The sequence below is a fragment of the Cyprinus carpio genome, chromosome A15 (assembly GCF_018340385.1).
Source record: "Cyprinus carpio isolate SPL01 chromosome A15, ASM1834038v1, whole genome shotgun sequence".
Classification (NCBI taxonomy): domain Eukaryota; kingdom Metazoa; phylum Chordata; class Actinopteri; order Cypriniformes; family Cyprinidae; genus Cyprinus; species Cyprinus carpio.
Genome location: NC_056586.1, coordinates 12877980 through 12895280, shown reverse-complemented (window position 1 = coordinate 12895280; position 17301 = coordinate 12877980). Strand labels below are relative to the sequence as shown.

At 35.8% G+C, this 17301-nt stretch overlaps 2 protein-coding genes across 3 annotated transcripts; one reads left to right on the top strand and one right to left on the bottom strand.

Annotated features, from left to right (window-relative positions):
- The first annotated feature begins 678 nt into the window (after nt 1-678).
- Nucleotides 679-4069, top strand: LOC109103155. Of its 2 annotated transcripts, XM_042771067.1 has the most exons (4): nt 679-921; nt 1678-1906; nt 2195-3329; nt 3502-4069. In XM_042771067.1, exons 3-4 carry the CDS (start codon nt 2200-2202, stop codon nt 3752-3754), a joined length of 1383 nt encoding a protein of 460 aa, XP_042627001.1. In that variant the 5' UTR covers nt 679-921; nt 1678-1906; nt 2195-2199; the 3' UTR covers nt 3755-4069. The 2 variants fall into 2 exon arrangements, with proteins under 2 accessions (XP_042627001.1, XP_042627000.1); XM_042771066.1 differs by lacking the exons at nt 679-921; nt 1678-1906 and adding an exon at nt 1940-1982.
- Nucleotides 4070-9638: 5569 nt separating this feature from the next.
- LOC109103148 lies at nt 9639-17079 on the bottom strand. Its single transcript, XM_019116491.2, has 13 exons — nt 17062-17079; nt 16490-16549; nt 16222-16420; nt 14555-14676; nt 14454-14478; nt 14325-14371; nt 13641-14239; nt 12875-12980; nt 12639-12785; nt 12479-12539; nt 11794-11957; nt 10053-10139; nt 9639-9890 (listed from the first exon to the last, which is right to left on the bottom strand). The coding sequence occupies exons 3-13, from the start codon at nt 16394-16396 to the stop codon at nt 9792-9794; spliced, it is 1632 nt and encodes a 543-aa protein (XP_018972036.2). The 5' UTR covers nt 16397-16420; nt 16490-16549; nt 17062-17079; the 3' UTR covers nt 9639-9791.
- Nucleotides 17080-17301: the final 222 nt, after the last annotated feature.

Here is a 17301-nt window from a genome sequence, read left to right as displayed (position 1 = left end):
TAAGACATCTTTGAACTGAATGTTTGAAACCAGCATACAAAATCACAGCTAGAGCAACACATACATTTGTGTAATTGGACTTTTTACTGGAAACCCTGTTGTTTCTCAGAAACAGTCTTTGTGACAACTTTGCAGTGTGACAACTAGCCCCGGTCTCCCTGATACAGAGGTGGACGTGTGGTGCAAATCAGAACAAGCTAATGGGTGTTTTTACAGCAAATGTCTTGACTTTTTTCCTCTCTTTTGCAAACAATGGTCTTAAAGATGAAACCTCATTATACATGTCCAAAGCATAAACGGATCAGGACAAATGTGGCAACAAAGTTTCAACTCGGGCAACATTCCAGCAGGTCTGATGCAACAGGGCTGCAACAACAGTTACATCTCCATAGTGTAATATAGTGTCCTTCCTCGTCGCATGTGGTTAAATAGTGCTTTATAAGGGTCTCTGTGCTTAGATTTGTGCTTCGATATACACCCAGTCTGGTTTTGGCAATCTGGACCCACTTTAATAATAAATAGAATTTACTTATCGTTTACATTTCAAAAGGAAATGCATTTCTAAAACGCGCATGCAGTGAACTTTAATCGAGATCAAGCGGGACATCAAAGAGTTTTGCTGACTGATAAATGGACTCGAGGCTGAAGTTCGGATTGAATGTGTGCTTTAGTTTGGACTCTGCGCTGAGGGGCGCGGCGGCGGATGGATACGAGCTCATGTGATGCGGTTACTGTTTGGTTTGACGTGATACTCCTCTGTTCTTCAAAACTTTTGAACGATTTATCGTGTAACCGATCAGCCTCGACATCAAATGAAGAAGAGTGAGACAATGTTCTACTAAATTGAAAACGTGAGCTCCTCCATTGCGATTTACTGCGCTCTCAGAAGCTCTTCAGACCGGACCACCTCAGCACCATGGAGTAAGTGTCAACTTCCATTCAGACTTTTATATGAGCTGCAACTTCCTGTGACAATGTATATCTCAGTTTAACTAGTTTTCAGAGTTTCTGAACTACAAGAATAAACTGCAGAAATGTATAGAGATGGGGTTTAATCGTGACGTTTTGTTATAACTTTGTTTGAAATTGCACTTAAAATTGCTTAACTGAGTTTCTACATATTTTCTGTACTGTTAACAAGCTTCTTTTTGAATAATATAGTATAATGATCTATTTTCAGATGCTTTTAAATGGGTTTATGAAATATAATACTCTTTTTTAATAGCATTTAATTACAGCATAAATAGTATAAACTACAGTATAAACATGCTTTTTAATTTTGAACTGTAAAAAAATATTTTGTAGTAAAAGACTACTTAAGACTACTTTAACCTCTGTTTCAAATTTGACACTTAACTAGACAAGAGGTATCAAATTACAGAAAGACAAATGAGCTCTAGCAAAAGGTCAAAATAGGATTTTAAATGTTTAGATTTATTTTTATTTAAATTATTAGAACATATTGCACTCTATCCTATCAATTCAGTCAAAACTGAAGGTAAAAGTTAAAATAACTGATTTATGTTATTAATAATTTTCATGATAGTCTATGAACCTGTGGTTTTAGTAGGAAAAAAAAAGTGCAGTTCCATAAAAGGAAATGTTTTTATAAAAGAAAAAAAAATTGACACCTGGAAAGCGGAATTAACAATTGCATTTTACTATTTTTTCCTATAGGTTTCAGTTTTCCGCATCTCTTTCCTGTATGAGGCATTTCTTCGATTCTCATGCATTTTACGCAATTCACCATTTCAACCGAAATACAGCAAATTGTGGCGGCATAGATTATTCCCAGGAAGACTCCCCTCATTTGCACAGCCGGCTTAAGAGCTCCCTCTTTCCTACTGGCTAACGAAGGCCAATCATAGGTGGAGGGAGGAGTCTACACAGACGTAGGACTAAATTGGTAAGCAGTACGACACTTTATTTTGTCCCGATTGTTGGTGGGAACCGCACTGCAGCATATGTGTTAATGGCGTACAGTAAGTAAAGCAAATATTTTGGTGATCCACATCGTTTCATCTTTTTTTTTATTTTTTATTATTGCTACTTGCATATATTGTTCAGTAGAAAAAATTCTATAGATATTCATAGACCAATGATACTTTTGCGCAACCATGCATGTTGAAAAATATTTCATCTGTATGTTCATATAATGCTATTATTGAATTAATTGGATGGTTTTTCTCTACAGATTGGATGACAAAAACTTTTGACGCTTACCCAAACTCAACTTCCACGGAATCCTCTCCTGGTTCCTCTATCCCACCTTCACCTCTGGAGCATGATGTCCAAATGCCCTCCGACTTGGAGGTTATGACCACTCTTCTTAAAGAAGAACTGGCTCAACTGGAGGATTATTACCTGTATGAATCGACACCTATGAAATTGGAGAAATGGCAAAAATGTGACAAAAGCTTACAAGCTATGGCTACACAGTCATACTATCAGTTGCCCTGCGCTTCGTACAATGTAAACCAATCTGAAACAAATCCCAGGCTGGTTTCCCTGGCAACTGGAGATCTCGACCTGCGAGGGTTCTGTGGGGGCTCCATGAGCCGACCGAAAATGTCTCGACCTGGCCCCTACAGCTACATTCGGACACACTGCAATAGCCAAAGAATATCAGCGAATGGATGTAAAGACGTCGAGGTGTTTGAGAAGGAAATGTGGACTTTCAAAGGGACTCATTCAGGTTACGCAGAGTTGGCTTTTGACCAGTGCTCTGTTGACAAATCCTACGGAAAGAGCCACGCAAGCACAAAGAAGGTTCGAGAATGTGCCATACTGTTGAAGGAAGAAGAAAAAAGTTGCTTCACGGAAGATGTGTTTTACCGAGCGGAGATGATGAGAAGTTACGATCTCGGTGGGTCCCTGGAATCCCACCACAGGCGAGAGGGCCAGAGCCATGGGATGAAGATGCTCAGCCACGACGGGATTGCGATGCCCATTTTGCAGTGCACCGAGAGTGAGAGCTGTCCACCGTATAAACAGTCCGAAGTAGCCGAGTGCTACTTTCATCAGATTACTGCCAATTTAGAGCCATATCACGGCTTCATGAATGAAATCGATCAGCCAGTCAGAACTGGAGCTGTTGATATCCAGAATAATGACTACTTGCACCACGATTGCCTTGGGGATCAAAGCTTTGAATGTCTGTCTGGAGACAGTGTTGGGTCCTCTTTGGAGTTGCCTGTCCAGAAACCACTACAAAGGTCACGGGAAAGTCAGTGTGTTTTTAAACCAGATGTTAAAGTAGGTTCCTTGGAGAGAAACCATGGAGAACGCAAGCAGAAGAAGAGGGATCAGAACAAGTCTGCTGCCCACAGGTACTGTACCTTTCCTTTTAAATCTGTGTTTTTGGTGACAAAGTCAGTTAGTCAAATGAAAGTGCTAGAATATTGCTTGAGTTAATAAAAAAGTAAGCATGTTTGCTTCAAACGAGCAGAAAAGCTGAACCATGTTATTTTATTCTGCAAATGTTGCCTAAAAAAACAATAGGTACCGTCAGCGTAAGAGGGCGGAGCAGGACTGTTTGGAGGAGGAGCTTCATGGTTTGGAAGGGCGGAACAGAGAACTTCGGGACAAAGCAGAATCTGTAGAGAGAGAGATTCAGTATGTGAAAGATCTCCTGATTGAAGTCTACAAGGCTCGCAGTCAGCGCTTAAAAGAGGATTCCCAGTGCCTAAACCGTCTCTTACCAGCATTTCACTTAGGCTCTGACATCACATCATATTCTATAAACAAAAAATAAAAAAAAAAAAAAAAAAAAACTCATGTATTAAAATGGTTGTTTTTCCAAAGCGAAAGCCGCATGGTTTCATAAAACTGAGAGCATAATATCTGAAGCACTGTGATGATAGCTTTGAATACATACTAATGATCTAGCTTGGTATTTCAATTTACAGTGATATACATAATGAAAAGCTGCCCGTCAAGATTTGACTGAATTTCACATGGGACATTACATTTCTTTAACCCTACTGATTTGTTTTTTGTGAACAAAATCTGTGCTACTTTTATTGAAAGATAATCTGTACAGGCTTGCTCCATTCTTTATTTATCATGAAAATCATGCTTCAACATTATGAGAATTGTTTGTAATAATGTAGCGAAATGGTCAAAATGTCTTACTATTGTAATGATGCAAAGCAGTGCAATGTAAAATTTCACCTTTTTTTTATAGATTTCATGTTTATAATTTCCTTATATTTTCTCCTTTATTTGTGAAATATCTCATGTAATTATATTTAGAATACAGGAGAAACAGTTTTTGCAGTTATAACTAAATTGCTTTCAAATATATTATACATGAAGGTTTATAGCATATTAATGACTGATTTTTTTGGCTCAGGTATGGAATGCATGTCTAATACATTGAAAAGCATGTTGGGTTACAATTTATTGCATGACCCAAAATATGAAATGAATGCTTTTGTGCATTATGACAATATGTAGAATTTTTATTTTGCCCATTTGTTTTACTCTCATTAACATAGTGCTTTAAAATATGTGATTTTTTTTTTTTTAATTTATAATCAGTGTATGTAGTCAGTATGAGATTGTTTTTATGCAGGTTTGCGGAAAACAATCACTGTCGTTTGCTACAGGACTTTGAAATTCTGAAGAATTTGAATGATTTCAACTTATTTGAACAGGTGCACTTACTACAATAGGATTATGGTGCCTCTGAAAACAGACAAGTGTAGCTAATCTGAATGCTTTTATTTCTGCAGATTCTAAGGTGTTTCAGAATCTACCAACACTTGATTAATAAATACAAATTATATTGTGCAGTAATTTTTATTTTTGGTTGATTGAAATGGCAATAAATGATTCTTAAATATTTTATGAATACTGTGATGAATATTTATTGTGCTTGCTTAAACACACATTACACATGTTGATAACTGTTCAGAGAAAAAGAACATCAAATAAAAATAAAAATCACAGAAAATGATTTTTTTTTTTTTGTAATTTTCCCAAGGCATTTAAAGGCAAATAGTTGATATAGATTAATGAAATTCCACAATAACTATTAGAAATCTATCGAAAATGTTTTTTCAAGACACATACAGTACATTTTAGCTGTTAAACAGACTTCTCCTGTTTATTTTTGCATTGCTTCTATTTGAGCATCAATTTGATTTGAAACGCTTTTGTTACATTTTTCAAAGACACCATTCAAACTTTTCTTCTTCATTATTGTTAGTAATTAGCTTTAGTAATGAATACATTTATTATTATAGTATAGTTTTTACATTTTCTATATACAGCAGACTTTCGTCTTTTAGCAGAATATCAACAAAACAAACAGAATTGCTACTCTTTTAAAAAGCCTCTTGATCAGTGATGGATATTATAATTATAATTTCCCAATCAAAACTTGTAGCACGTTAGTCATGTGGCTGGCTGTAATGTGTGATGTGGCCTCACGATGGCATCAAAGGAATAAATGAGTTGTAAAGAAAAAAAGATTATTTCTAGTACGTTTTACAAGAAAATAATATTACGATCTACTAGCTATTTTTACATGTAAATTATTTATACACAATTTTTTTACAGTATACAGTAAATACAGTGTTTAAATATAACGTATATAAATGTCTGTCTTTTCCTTCCATAAAACAAGATGATAAATCACTAGTCTAATGACCTGAAATCAACTAAGATTACAAAGTCTAAATCATTTTTAATATGGTGAAATTCCATTCTTGTTTTTACTCTGTTTTAATGAACTAAAATGTTAAAATGCACAATTAAATAATGAATAATATTATGAAATAATAAAATATATTTTAAAACCATATTTTACATTAATTGCTTTAAAAAATATTAATAAGTATTAAAAATATGATGATTAGCTGAGACAAGTTTTCTGGCCCCGGGGATCACAAGATGGCCCAAAGTCATCCTGTACATCTTGATACCCATCCTCCCCTACTTGTTTAAAGCAATCATATTGTTAAGCCATAGTCTGTCTGGTACATAACCATACAAAAAATAGATAAAGCAAGCACTACACTCATTGCAAATAATTGCAAACATTCTTATTTTTGTCGGCTATTTAGACTGTCTATTGCTTTTTAACACAAGATGAAAAGAAAAAAAAAAAAAGCATTATACAAGCCGTAACATGCTAGTGGAGGAATATATTCACATTATGTCTGAATAATATGTTTTGTGTGTTAAATATTTTCAGAGCTAGAAGAGCATGATGGATTGTTTTTTAAAATCTCAAATCCTAGCCTCGTTCTTTATGTTTAATTTCAAGCACACCATTCACGAGCAATAGTGTGATTAAAATCAGCATTTTCTTTCTGGAATCTCTTTTTACGCAAGTGCAAGTCTTTTGGCGATCACACCTGTCTTTATTTCCAGTGCTGGAATTTCATTCAGCCTTTTAATAGGCAGTGTGTAATGTGACTTCTGAAGACACAGAGCTGGGGAATGCACAGAAAAGAATGATCTTCATAAGAAGAAGAAGAGTCAACAACTTGCCCCCATCACAAAAAACATTCACATCATAAAGCAGTCTGTTTATCTTCCAGCTGATCATGCTTGAAGGAAAATAAGACACTTAGCCTGACAGTGCTGGCATCGCTTCAAAGTGTATGTGTGTTTCGCAGGGTTGGTAAAATACATGCGTTTGGACACACCCCACGCGTCTTTCAATAGAAGGCTGATATTGCCTACAGTAAAAGTGCTTCTTATCTACAACCGGTGGAATTTGTCAAGGGATAGTTTTCTCTCTTAAAAATAAATGTTCTTTCCTGGCACCTATGGTTCCAGAGGAATCTTTAACATTCATCGAATCTTTCCATTGCACAAAAGTTTCTAAGTAATGTGGGAAAAAAGAAAATATTTAGATTAAAATGTTCACACAAACACAAAACTGTTCTTTTCTTTGCAGAACCCAAAATGGTTCTTTTATAGCATCACTACTAAAAAAAGAAAAAAAAAAGAAAAAGAAATTAAAAAGTGTAGCCTAAAATGAATATTCTGTTATCATTTACTCTCCCTCACTTCACAAAAAATTCTAATAATATTACTACTACTGAACAAAAAAAAGAAAAAATTAAGAATAATCTGCTTGCTCCTCTCCACCAAATAATAATAATATATAAAAATATATAAAATAACAACAATGAACAGTTGTTTTTTTATTAACTAGCATGTATGAACATGTAAATGTAAAAAAAGTACCATAACAAATGTACTGATTATTGCTAATGTTAGTTAATGCATTAATTAACATAAAGAAATGAAACCTATTATAAAGCGTTACCAAAAATCATTCGTTAAATTAAATTAAACGAAGCTAAAATAAAAGATATTAGATATTGATATAAACATTAGAAATGGTACCTTGAAATTTGAACTGAAATTACTTTGAAGCTGAAGTACTAAAATGACTAAAAGTTTAAAATAAAGCTAAATAGAATAGCAACAAGAAAAAATAATAAAAATACCAAAAGCACATAAAACAACTAAAACTTAAACTACAGTATAGATAGATACTACAACAGTGTATAAATAATACTAAAATACCACTGCTTTTAAGCATCAAAAAGGACACAGAAGCATTACATAAGACATATAGTCATCATTAATGTGGTCTATATCAGTGGTACTCAACTCCAGTGCTGGGGACTCACTGTTTTGTATGTCTCTTTTATATGACACACTCAGTTCAGTTCATGGAGTTCCCTCCTAACAAGCTGATCTGAATCAGGATCCCAGGACTGGAGTTGACAAACACTGGTCTATATTATAACCCAAGTCACTCAACAGCTTTGTTTGAGGAATCACTGAAACTCTTCCCCTCCAGCTGAGTCTGGACGGTGAGTCACGTGAGAAGCCGGATTAGTCTTCTCTCATGAACCAGGAACTTGCTAAGTAGATCGAGGGCTGATGTCAAGATTTTCAGTGTGTAATGTTTTAAATACCAGTCTTAAAGCGACTTCTGAAAACTTGAAACATAGCACGTAAGTCATATGATTAACTATTATGGGTTTTTGTCATTCTGGTAGCCTTACAACCCCTCTTTATTGTCATGAAAAGCAGCTCTGGACATTCTGTAAAATAAATCTTTAAGCTCCACAGAAGAAGAAAAATCATACAGGTTTAGAACGACATGAAAAGTGAGCAAATTAAGATTTTTCATTTTTGAAACTTTAAAATTACTATTACAAACTTGCATACATATACAACACAAACAGCAGTAGTCGAATATAACAGCTTTATTTTCCCAACAGCATATATATACTGTATATACATAGAGTAACAGAAACTGTACATCTATAACCATAGCAAGACTCTCTCTCTCTCTCTCAAACAGGGTCAAGATAAAAACAACAGAGCAACCAGATAATTACACTGGTATCTCATCTGTACAAACCTGCCCCATAATGCCTCTGGCACAGACCTGCGCAAGATATGACTGATGAGAAACTCATAATTTAAGTTTATGAGAACTCCTCTTCTCAGAGTAATGCAAAAATAACTCCTAATACCAATAATACAAAAATCTCTGTATACGCATAGATAAATCGCAGACGTTGCCAGAGTTTAAACACCTTGTTATGTATCACTGACATTTTGTGACCTGATAATACATAATAATATTCGACAAGCTGTTTACTTTGACACAACATGCATTAGCAAGAAAAAATAACACTCATTTTTGTCCACTTAATACTCTTTATCCTCCATAAAATATTCCATATTACTTAAAAACAAATGAAAATTAAATCTAATTGGCATAGAAATGTCCAATACAAACACACAAACATCCATTTACTCTAACTCTTATAGAATGAGTATTAACTGATATGAGTACACATAAGTATTTATATTAAAAATAAGTTTAACCACAGATAAACATGTTCCATCAAGTCTCTTGTAGAAAAATTTAATCTATTTCTAATTCATACCCACTCCCCTTAACATGCTGTATGTCTATTTTGTTTTTAAAGCTATATTCATGTTAACACATATTTGAAAAAAATAAAATAAAATCATTCAACTCAAGATAAAATAAAACACAAATAAAGCCCTAAATGTGTCATATACATAAACCACCCCTATTAAATTTATTATGCAAGATTTTTATTTATGTGATGGCAAAGCTGAATTTTCAGCAGCCATTACTCGTCTTCTTTCAAAAATTTTACTGACTCCAAAGGTTTTAATTTGAGAAGAACAATTCGCTTGCAACGTTGCAAAATGGAAAAAAAATAAAATTATATTATATATATATATATATATATAGTTGTAAATGCTTCTAGTTTTAAAAGAAAACGGAGGTATACTGTTGTTCAAAAGCAAAATACAAAAAACTGCTTTTTTTTTTGGTCAAAATGTGTCTATTTCCATTGTTGGCACAGTTACTGTACTTTGCCATTGTACGCCAGTAGATATATATAAACTATTACATTCTCCTCAATATCAAAAGTACTTGCTCTTGGAGCAAATAGGAACTGTGGCATCTGACAGACTTGTAGGTCTTTTTATTTTTCTTTTGCTACTCAAACGTAACTAACAGTGGAAGTTTCACAGAAACCAGCTAATGGGCAACCATTATGTTTTTGCTCAGCGATACACCTCACTTTTCACCTGAACACTGAACAAAAATCTACTGTTGCATAATACATAGCTTTACCATGGCTTGAAGACTATCCTCATCCTCCTTTTCCACAAAACAAATTACTGATGACTAAAACATGTGACATATACATTTTGTCTTCAATGCCAGGTAAAAGCTTGTATTCACTCAAAAACATTTACCGTCAGTTAACAGCAATGCCTGGCTTGACAGAGTAAACAACTCTTGCTAGAAGCAGCCACACATGTAGCCAAAACCGCTTCTGAATCATGTCATTTCTGGTCTGAGAAAAGAAAAACAATTAAATAATTACACGTTTAGAATAACTGCCATGAAAGAAAATGTGTAGAAATGTATGTAACAGGTTAAAAAACAACAGTTTAACGCCATATTAAACAAGCTTTTATGCAGAACATCAGTCATCAAAATGAAACATGCCTCACACCTTGATTTCATTTGACTGAAAGAAGGTTGCTTGTTTAAACAGCTTGTAATCAACAGCTCCTTTCATTGGACTGAATCGACCCTGATCCTACATAAAGAAGAAAAAAAACAATCAAAGGAGATGAAACTCCTACTCAAGTGAGTCATGTTGGGCAGCAGCATGTCCAGTCATGGCCAAAAGTTTTGGCAGTGACATAAATTGTGTTTTGCAAAGTTTGCTGCTTTAATATTTGTAGATTATTTTTCCACATGTTTCTATGGTATACTGGAAAAAAACTAAGATGATATAAGCATATCATAACCTTTAAAGGCTTTTATTGGAAAAAAAAAATATATTATGAGTCAATATTTACAGCGTTGACCCTTGTTCTTCATAACCTCTGCAATTCACTCTGGCATGCTGGATATTAGCTTCTGGGCCAAATCCTGACTGATGCCGATCTATTTTTGCCTTATTAGTTCTCAGAGTTGATCACAATTTGTGGGCTTCTGCTCGTCAACTCGCCTTTTGAGGACTGAACACAGGTTCTCTGTGGGATTGAGATCCGGGGAGTTGCCTGGCCACGGATCCAAAATTTCAGTGTAATGATCTTCGAGCCACTTCTTTATCACTCTTTCTTTGTGTCAAGGTGCTACATGCTGGAAAATGCACGGATCATAACCAAATTGCTCATGGATCTTTGGAAGAAGTCACACTTGCAGGACGTTTTGATACAATTCTTTATTCATGGCAGTGTTTGTGAGCAGAATTATGAGAGAGCCCACTCCCTTGGTTGAAAAGCAACCCCACACATGGATGGTCTTAGGATTCTTCACTGTTGCCCCAACAAGACTAATGGTAGCGTTCAACTTTTCTTCTCAGAACAACCGATTTTCCAGATGTCCCAAACTGTCGGAAGGGAGCTTCATTAGAGAAAATAACTTTGCACCAGTCTTCTGCTGTCCAATCCTTGTACTTCCTGCAGAATTTCAGTCTGTCCTTAATGTTTTTCTTGGAGAGAAGGGGCTTCTTTGCTGCCCTTCTTGACATCACGCCTTTGTCCAAAAGTCTTGGCCTCAATGTGCGTGCAGAGGCTCTCACACCAACCTGCTGTCACTTCTGAGCAAGCTCTGCACTGCTGGTGACACAATTCCGTAGCTGACTCCTCAGGAGGAGACAGTCCTGGTGTTTGCTGGAGACTCTGGGACGTCTTGAAGACTTCTTCACTGCAGTCGAACCTATCTACTTGAAGTTCTTGATGATCTGGTAAATAGTTATTTCAGGTGCAATATTCTTTGTAGCAATTTTCCATTTTGATGCAAAGTGATGATGGCTTCACGTGTTTCCTTGGAAGTTACCATTGCTAACAAGAACACAACGGATTTGAATTGGAAGTGCTTCTTCCCTCCTTTTATGGCAATCAGTCTGCTCTTACAATCTGTTTAATATGATAGTGATTTCACCTGACTAGTAGCTACTCAATCACACTTTTACGTGCTGCTGATATGATTAGTCATTTAATGTTAGCTGGTCATTTTGAGTCAGGATCAAAAAAAAGTCAAATTTGCTTTTTTTATGAAAAGTAATTTTTTTTGCCCAATAAAGCTTTTAGCAATTAACGAAAATGCATCTGATTACTCTACACAATAATCTGGAAACAATGTGAATGAACACTACAACAGCTTAAGCAGCAAACTTTGCAAAACACAAAATTTGTCACTGCCAAAACTTTTGGCCATGACTGTACGTCTCTCATTCTCACCGAAGTGTGTAGATAGCACTCCATTTGAAGGAGGCACTCTAATGTTTCTATCATCTGCTCCTTGCGAAGGGTGTGCAATCTGACCCATCCTGCAGGTCCACACAGCTCCAGCTCCCGCACTGTGTGGTTAAGGGCTACTGCCGCACACTGCAGCGCACTGAGCCCTGCAAAGAAAATACCATCAATCCATGTTCTATACACAGTAGAAATACACTTCTAATTAGCCATTTGGCAGATGCTTTTAACAAAAGCAAATTGAATGTGAAAGCTTATGGATTAAGCCAGGGCCCAAAATTAGCACATTTTGCCAATTCGTATAAAATCTATACTCTGCCAACAAAATTTAAACTACTAGCTCAAATCTCAAACCAACAAACCAGATCACTTCTAAGTATCTCTGATTACAAAACATGGTCAAATGTGACAGGTCTTTCACAACAAGGTAACAAAACAACGAGTTTGTGACTAGCACTGCTGGATTCTTTTCAGGTGTGTGCAGCAGGAATGCAGCCACAGCCTTACTGCAGCCAAAACTCGTAAAGGTTTAGAAAATGGCAACTTGAGCTCTGAGAACAATACAAAAACAACCCGGCTGATTTTTACAGAAATAAACAAAGCAATAACTGGTTACACGATGCACATTTAAATAATTAGCATAAAGTGACCTAAACTCAACATCCAGTACCGTTTGCGTCTCTTTCCTCCAAATTAATATATACGCCATTTCTCATTAAACCTTTCAGGACCTGCCAAAAAAAAAAAAAACAGAAGATATTTACTGTATGAGTTATCATGTAGAAGAGGGTTCTGATTGCTAATACTCCAGCACCACATAAAGATTTTACCTCCAAGACTCGAATATATCCATTCTCTGCACTGAGATGAAGACATGTTTTCCCATACCGGTCCTTCACATTGATATTTGCACCAAGTGATACCAAATCAACCACCATGAAGTGAAGATTCTTCTGTGCAGCAAGATGAAGGGGAGTCTGGGAAGAAAAACATGCCCATGCAACATTTATGTGTGTTTGTCGAGTGAATGACAGTCAGAGAATATGCATGTATGATTGTTTGTCACCTTTCCCTCTGAATCTTTGATATCTAGTTTCTTCAGAGCCGCCATCCTTCTGGCAATAACATACACAAGGGATCTCTTTCCCTTCTCAACAACTCTGTGTAAAAGACTGTGGAGAGAAAATGAAAGCAGTCACTTTCCATCGCATGATAAGTTCGCATTTCTACGTCATGGCTTCACTAATTGTAAACAGCTATGTTCAATGGGTGGAGTACTATAGGTCTATTCCACTGAAAGGTAAGCCCTGCTTGTATTTTAATGTGTTTGACAACATTGTCATTTCAACTGGTGTAGTCTTTCAGGATGCTTGTTAGATTTGTGCATGCGGCCATTATCAATATCCATTGTTCAAGTCATTTCATGCAAGAAGGGTTGTTTGAAGACCCTCTTTGCCATTTTTGTTTCTTCAGATTTCAACCGGGTTCCCATTAATCTCTTTTATTCTGCTCTGCTTGAGAACTTAATAATGGGGTTTGTCATAAAGTTGGGAATGGAAAACTAATGCAGCCGCTTATTGAGCATGACAGCAACGATGGCAGACCCACTTTCGTTTTTTCTGTATTTCATAAAAAGTTTCAAATGATAAAGGTGGCACTGCAGAAGTACTCTTGCAATTCTTGGTACTTGAAGATTATTTTCAGAAACTGTGCATTTTCTTCATTTTTAAAAATTACAGCTGCCTTTTGAAAGATTACTCATTAGGATCTGCATGAAGAAACCATCTGCAATGGCTTCAGTGAGTTCTTGAAGTAAAGTAAAATAATCTTACACTCTTCCGTTTTCATCTACTTCAAGAAGCTCTTGGTCAGATATCCCTTTCAGCAGATTCTCCTCTCTTTCCAGTTGAGTCAAGAAGGTCATACCACTCCATTCCTCGTGCTGAGAATGTGGCCATGGTGGACAGTTCATCTTTTGAGAGGAAACCTCCCAGACTTCTGGGTTGGGACTGGCGTTGAATGACTCTTGTGGGGAGGGCACCTGGTATTCGCATGAGTTGGCAGCAGAGCAGCTCATTCCATATAAACCATCATACCTGTAGTTATCCGACTCATACCTGCTATATTCTTCCTGATTCCCCAAGAAGACATCGGCACCCTGGCTGTAAGTCGGGGACGGGTAGGAGCTGGACACAGAGTGGACAGGGGAGGTATCAGATGGTACAGAGTAGCTTGGAGACAAAAGCATCTCATTCTCCTGGCCATTTGTGTTCATGAAACCCTGTGGAGATGCATCTTCGACCCAGAACTCTGAAGAGTATGAAGCTGAAGGGCTTTTGTTTGGAAATCTGTGTGACTGACAGGTCTTAAGATCCTCCTCCAACACTTCTACTATAATCGCAAGCTCCTCAAGACTTTTTGTTTGATGTTTCTGTAACAGACATGAGAAATGTGTCACAACCTGTCTTTCTAAACAAGAAGCAAGCTCTGCAATGGCAGAAAAAGATGTCACTTACCAGAAAACGTCTCAGGTTTCCACCTGTGTTAACTCGTTTCTTATTCCCTATAGACCAAAGACAGTGCGAATTAGAAACACAATGAGGTTAAAATGATTATGCTGACTTTACACAACCTGATAACCTTACCTTTAGATGCCTTGGAATGATTTCCCTAAAAAAGACAAAGTCAGAACATGATGTGCCTGTCTCATTATGACCATAAAAGACTGTAAGACAAAGTATTATACCTGCAGATCCTTAGGGTCAATCCCCTTGGCTATCCGTATATTTTTGAGCATGTCCCGTACTGGCATTCTCACTCGGACTCCGAGGTATTTCTTTTCAGAAGTGGACTTTTGTTTTTTGGGTGCTAAAGGAACACAGGCCTATTAGTGTTGCAGCAGGCTAACTATGAAACTGCATCCTTCAATATTACACAATGCAAATATAAACCTTTTAATGTTTTCCATTTCAAACGGCAACGGAATACATGCAAAAGCCAATCAAATTTCAGCCAGAAATAAAGTAGAATTGATCACATTTATGCTCATGCTAAATATATAAAGAAAACAACCTGGTACAGGTCTTAACTTCCATAATGACTCCAGATTTTTTGCTTGCTTTTATGAAAATAAAACAGCATAAGGTGTAATTCTACCTGTAGTTCAAAAGACCAGCTTAGGAATCAACATTTACAGTTACATTTACATTTAATCATTTAGCAGACGCTTTTATCCAAAGCGACTTACAAATGAAACATCAACATCAAACTCTCAGCCAACAATTTGGTCAAATTTAGGTTTATTCTTATGTGGATAATATATATTATATATTTTATACACATACACACATATACATACACATATATATTACACACACATACATACATGCATACACTGCCATAAAAATTGGGATCAGTGCGATTTTTAATGTTTTTTTTTTTTTTTTTAAGAAGTCTCTTCTGTTCAACATGGCTGCATTTATTTGATCAGGAAAAAGAAAAAAAAACAGTAATATTGTGAAATATTGTGATTTAAAATAATGGTTTTCTATTTTAATATACTTTTAAAATATAATTTATTGCTGTGATCAAAGCTGAATTTTCAGCATCATTACTCCAGTCGTCAGTGTCACATGATCCTTCAGAAATCATTCTAATATGCTGATTTAATATCAATATTGGAAACAGTTTTGCTGCTTCATTTTTTTTTTTTTTTTTTTTTTTTTTGGAACCCGTGATACTTTTTTCAGGATTCTTTGATGAATAAAACCATTCAAAAGTTCAATTTATAAAAAGTGATAATAAAGACTTTTTATTGTTAGAAAAGATTTCTCTCTTAAATGAGCACTGTTCTTTTTTAACTATATTAATCAAATAATCCTGAAAAAAGTATCACAGGCTCCCAAAATAAATAAATAAATAATTAAGCAGCAAAACTGTTTCCAACATTGATAATCAGTATATTATGATTTCTGAAGGATCATGTGACGCTAAAGAATGGAGTAATGATGCTGAAGATTCAGCTTTGCAAGTATATTAAAATAGAAATCCATTATTTTAAATGGTGATAATATTTTACGATATTGTATTTTTGGTCAAATAAATGCAACCATGATGAACAGAAGAGACTTCTTTATAAAAAAAATTAAAAAATAAAAATCTTACTGATCCCAAACTTTCAAACAGCAGTGTTTTTATGTTTGTGTGTAAAACCAGTAAAAATATCATAGCTACATAAACTATCAAAATATGGTGACATCTTAAACCATCTAAGACGGATTGATGGTCTTATGTGATGGACTGCTTTTAGAATGGTTTTGGTACAGACAAACCAGCTTAACACTATTTCCCCTAGTAGGGACATCACAGTGATAAATCTTTCTGGACAGTGTTTTGGAAATATTTTGTACCCACCTGTTTGACAGCTGTTCTTGGCTTTACTGCCCCCTGACTCTTTCTGGGTCGGTATCGGTAGATTCGGTATGTTTGCATCTGAAGGAGGTTCTGCTGGCAGCGGTGACCCGCCGCAGGAGTAGTCGCGGTGTTCGGTGTCTTCAGGCCCTTTGGCCTTGACTTGACTGCTCACCATCCTGTTGTCCGTGTTTAAAGCTGACTACAAAGTGCCACGCGTTCAGACTGTTATGATAACAAACGCACAATGGTCGAGGAATGGGCTGCTTACCTGCTAGTCTTCATTAAACAGGTGTGTCCTGTCAGCCGCGGTTTGTTTTCATTACCTGATCTGAAGAGGCGGGACACAGAACTCACCTGAGTTTTTTTTTTACATGCGATAACGTGGAGCAAAGCTGTTCTATCCAAGATGTGCTCTTTTATCACATCTAACAATAAAATAATAATACACAATCTTAATAACAATTACAATGTTCATTTTCCCTCTACAATATAGCCCTAACAGTAGGCTACTGCACTTATTGTTGTAAAACTATAATACAGAACATCAATTGCAAAGTCTCCACTTTACTCTGACTATAACAAAACAAGATTTTATCATATAGGCCTATTGAATGGATTTATTCTGAGGCATAATTCGCTACAGCATGTAATCATTTCTTTCGTTCTCCAGAATGAGGTAATTTTAAAACAATACGAATCCTCAAAGGTTTGAATGAACAAAACGAAGCCTTAATAAAGCAGAGAAAATCATACAAGTAGCCTACTGACAAACTGAATGTTGTCGCCCTCTCGCGCGTCATTATTAAACTGAGATCATACTGACATCTACCGATGACTTACAAACACACACACTCTGTCAAAAAATATTCCCTTGACTTTTTAGCAGTCAGTCCCTGCGATGCTGATACAATAAATCTAATAGCTACTGTGATCAAAGAGTTAAGTGATTATATTGGTATTATTTATAAGCTACGTTTTCCTGCATGTGTCAATGTCACAATAAGAGTTTAACAATCACACAATTTAAATAATAAATAATAAATACAATTTAAATAGGGATAACTAACTAACTAAATAAAT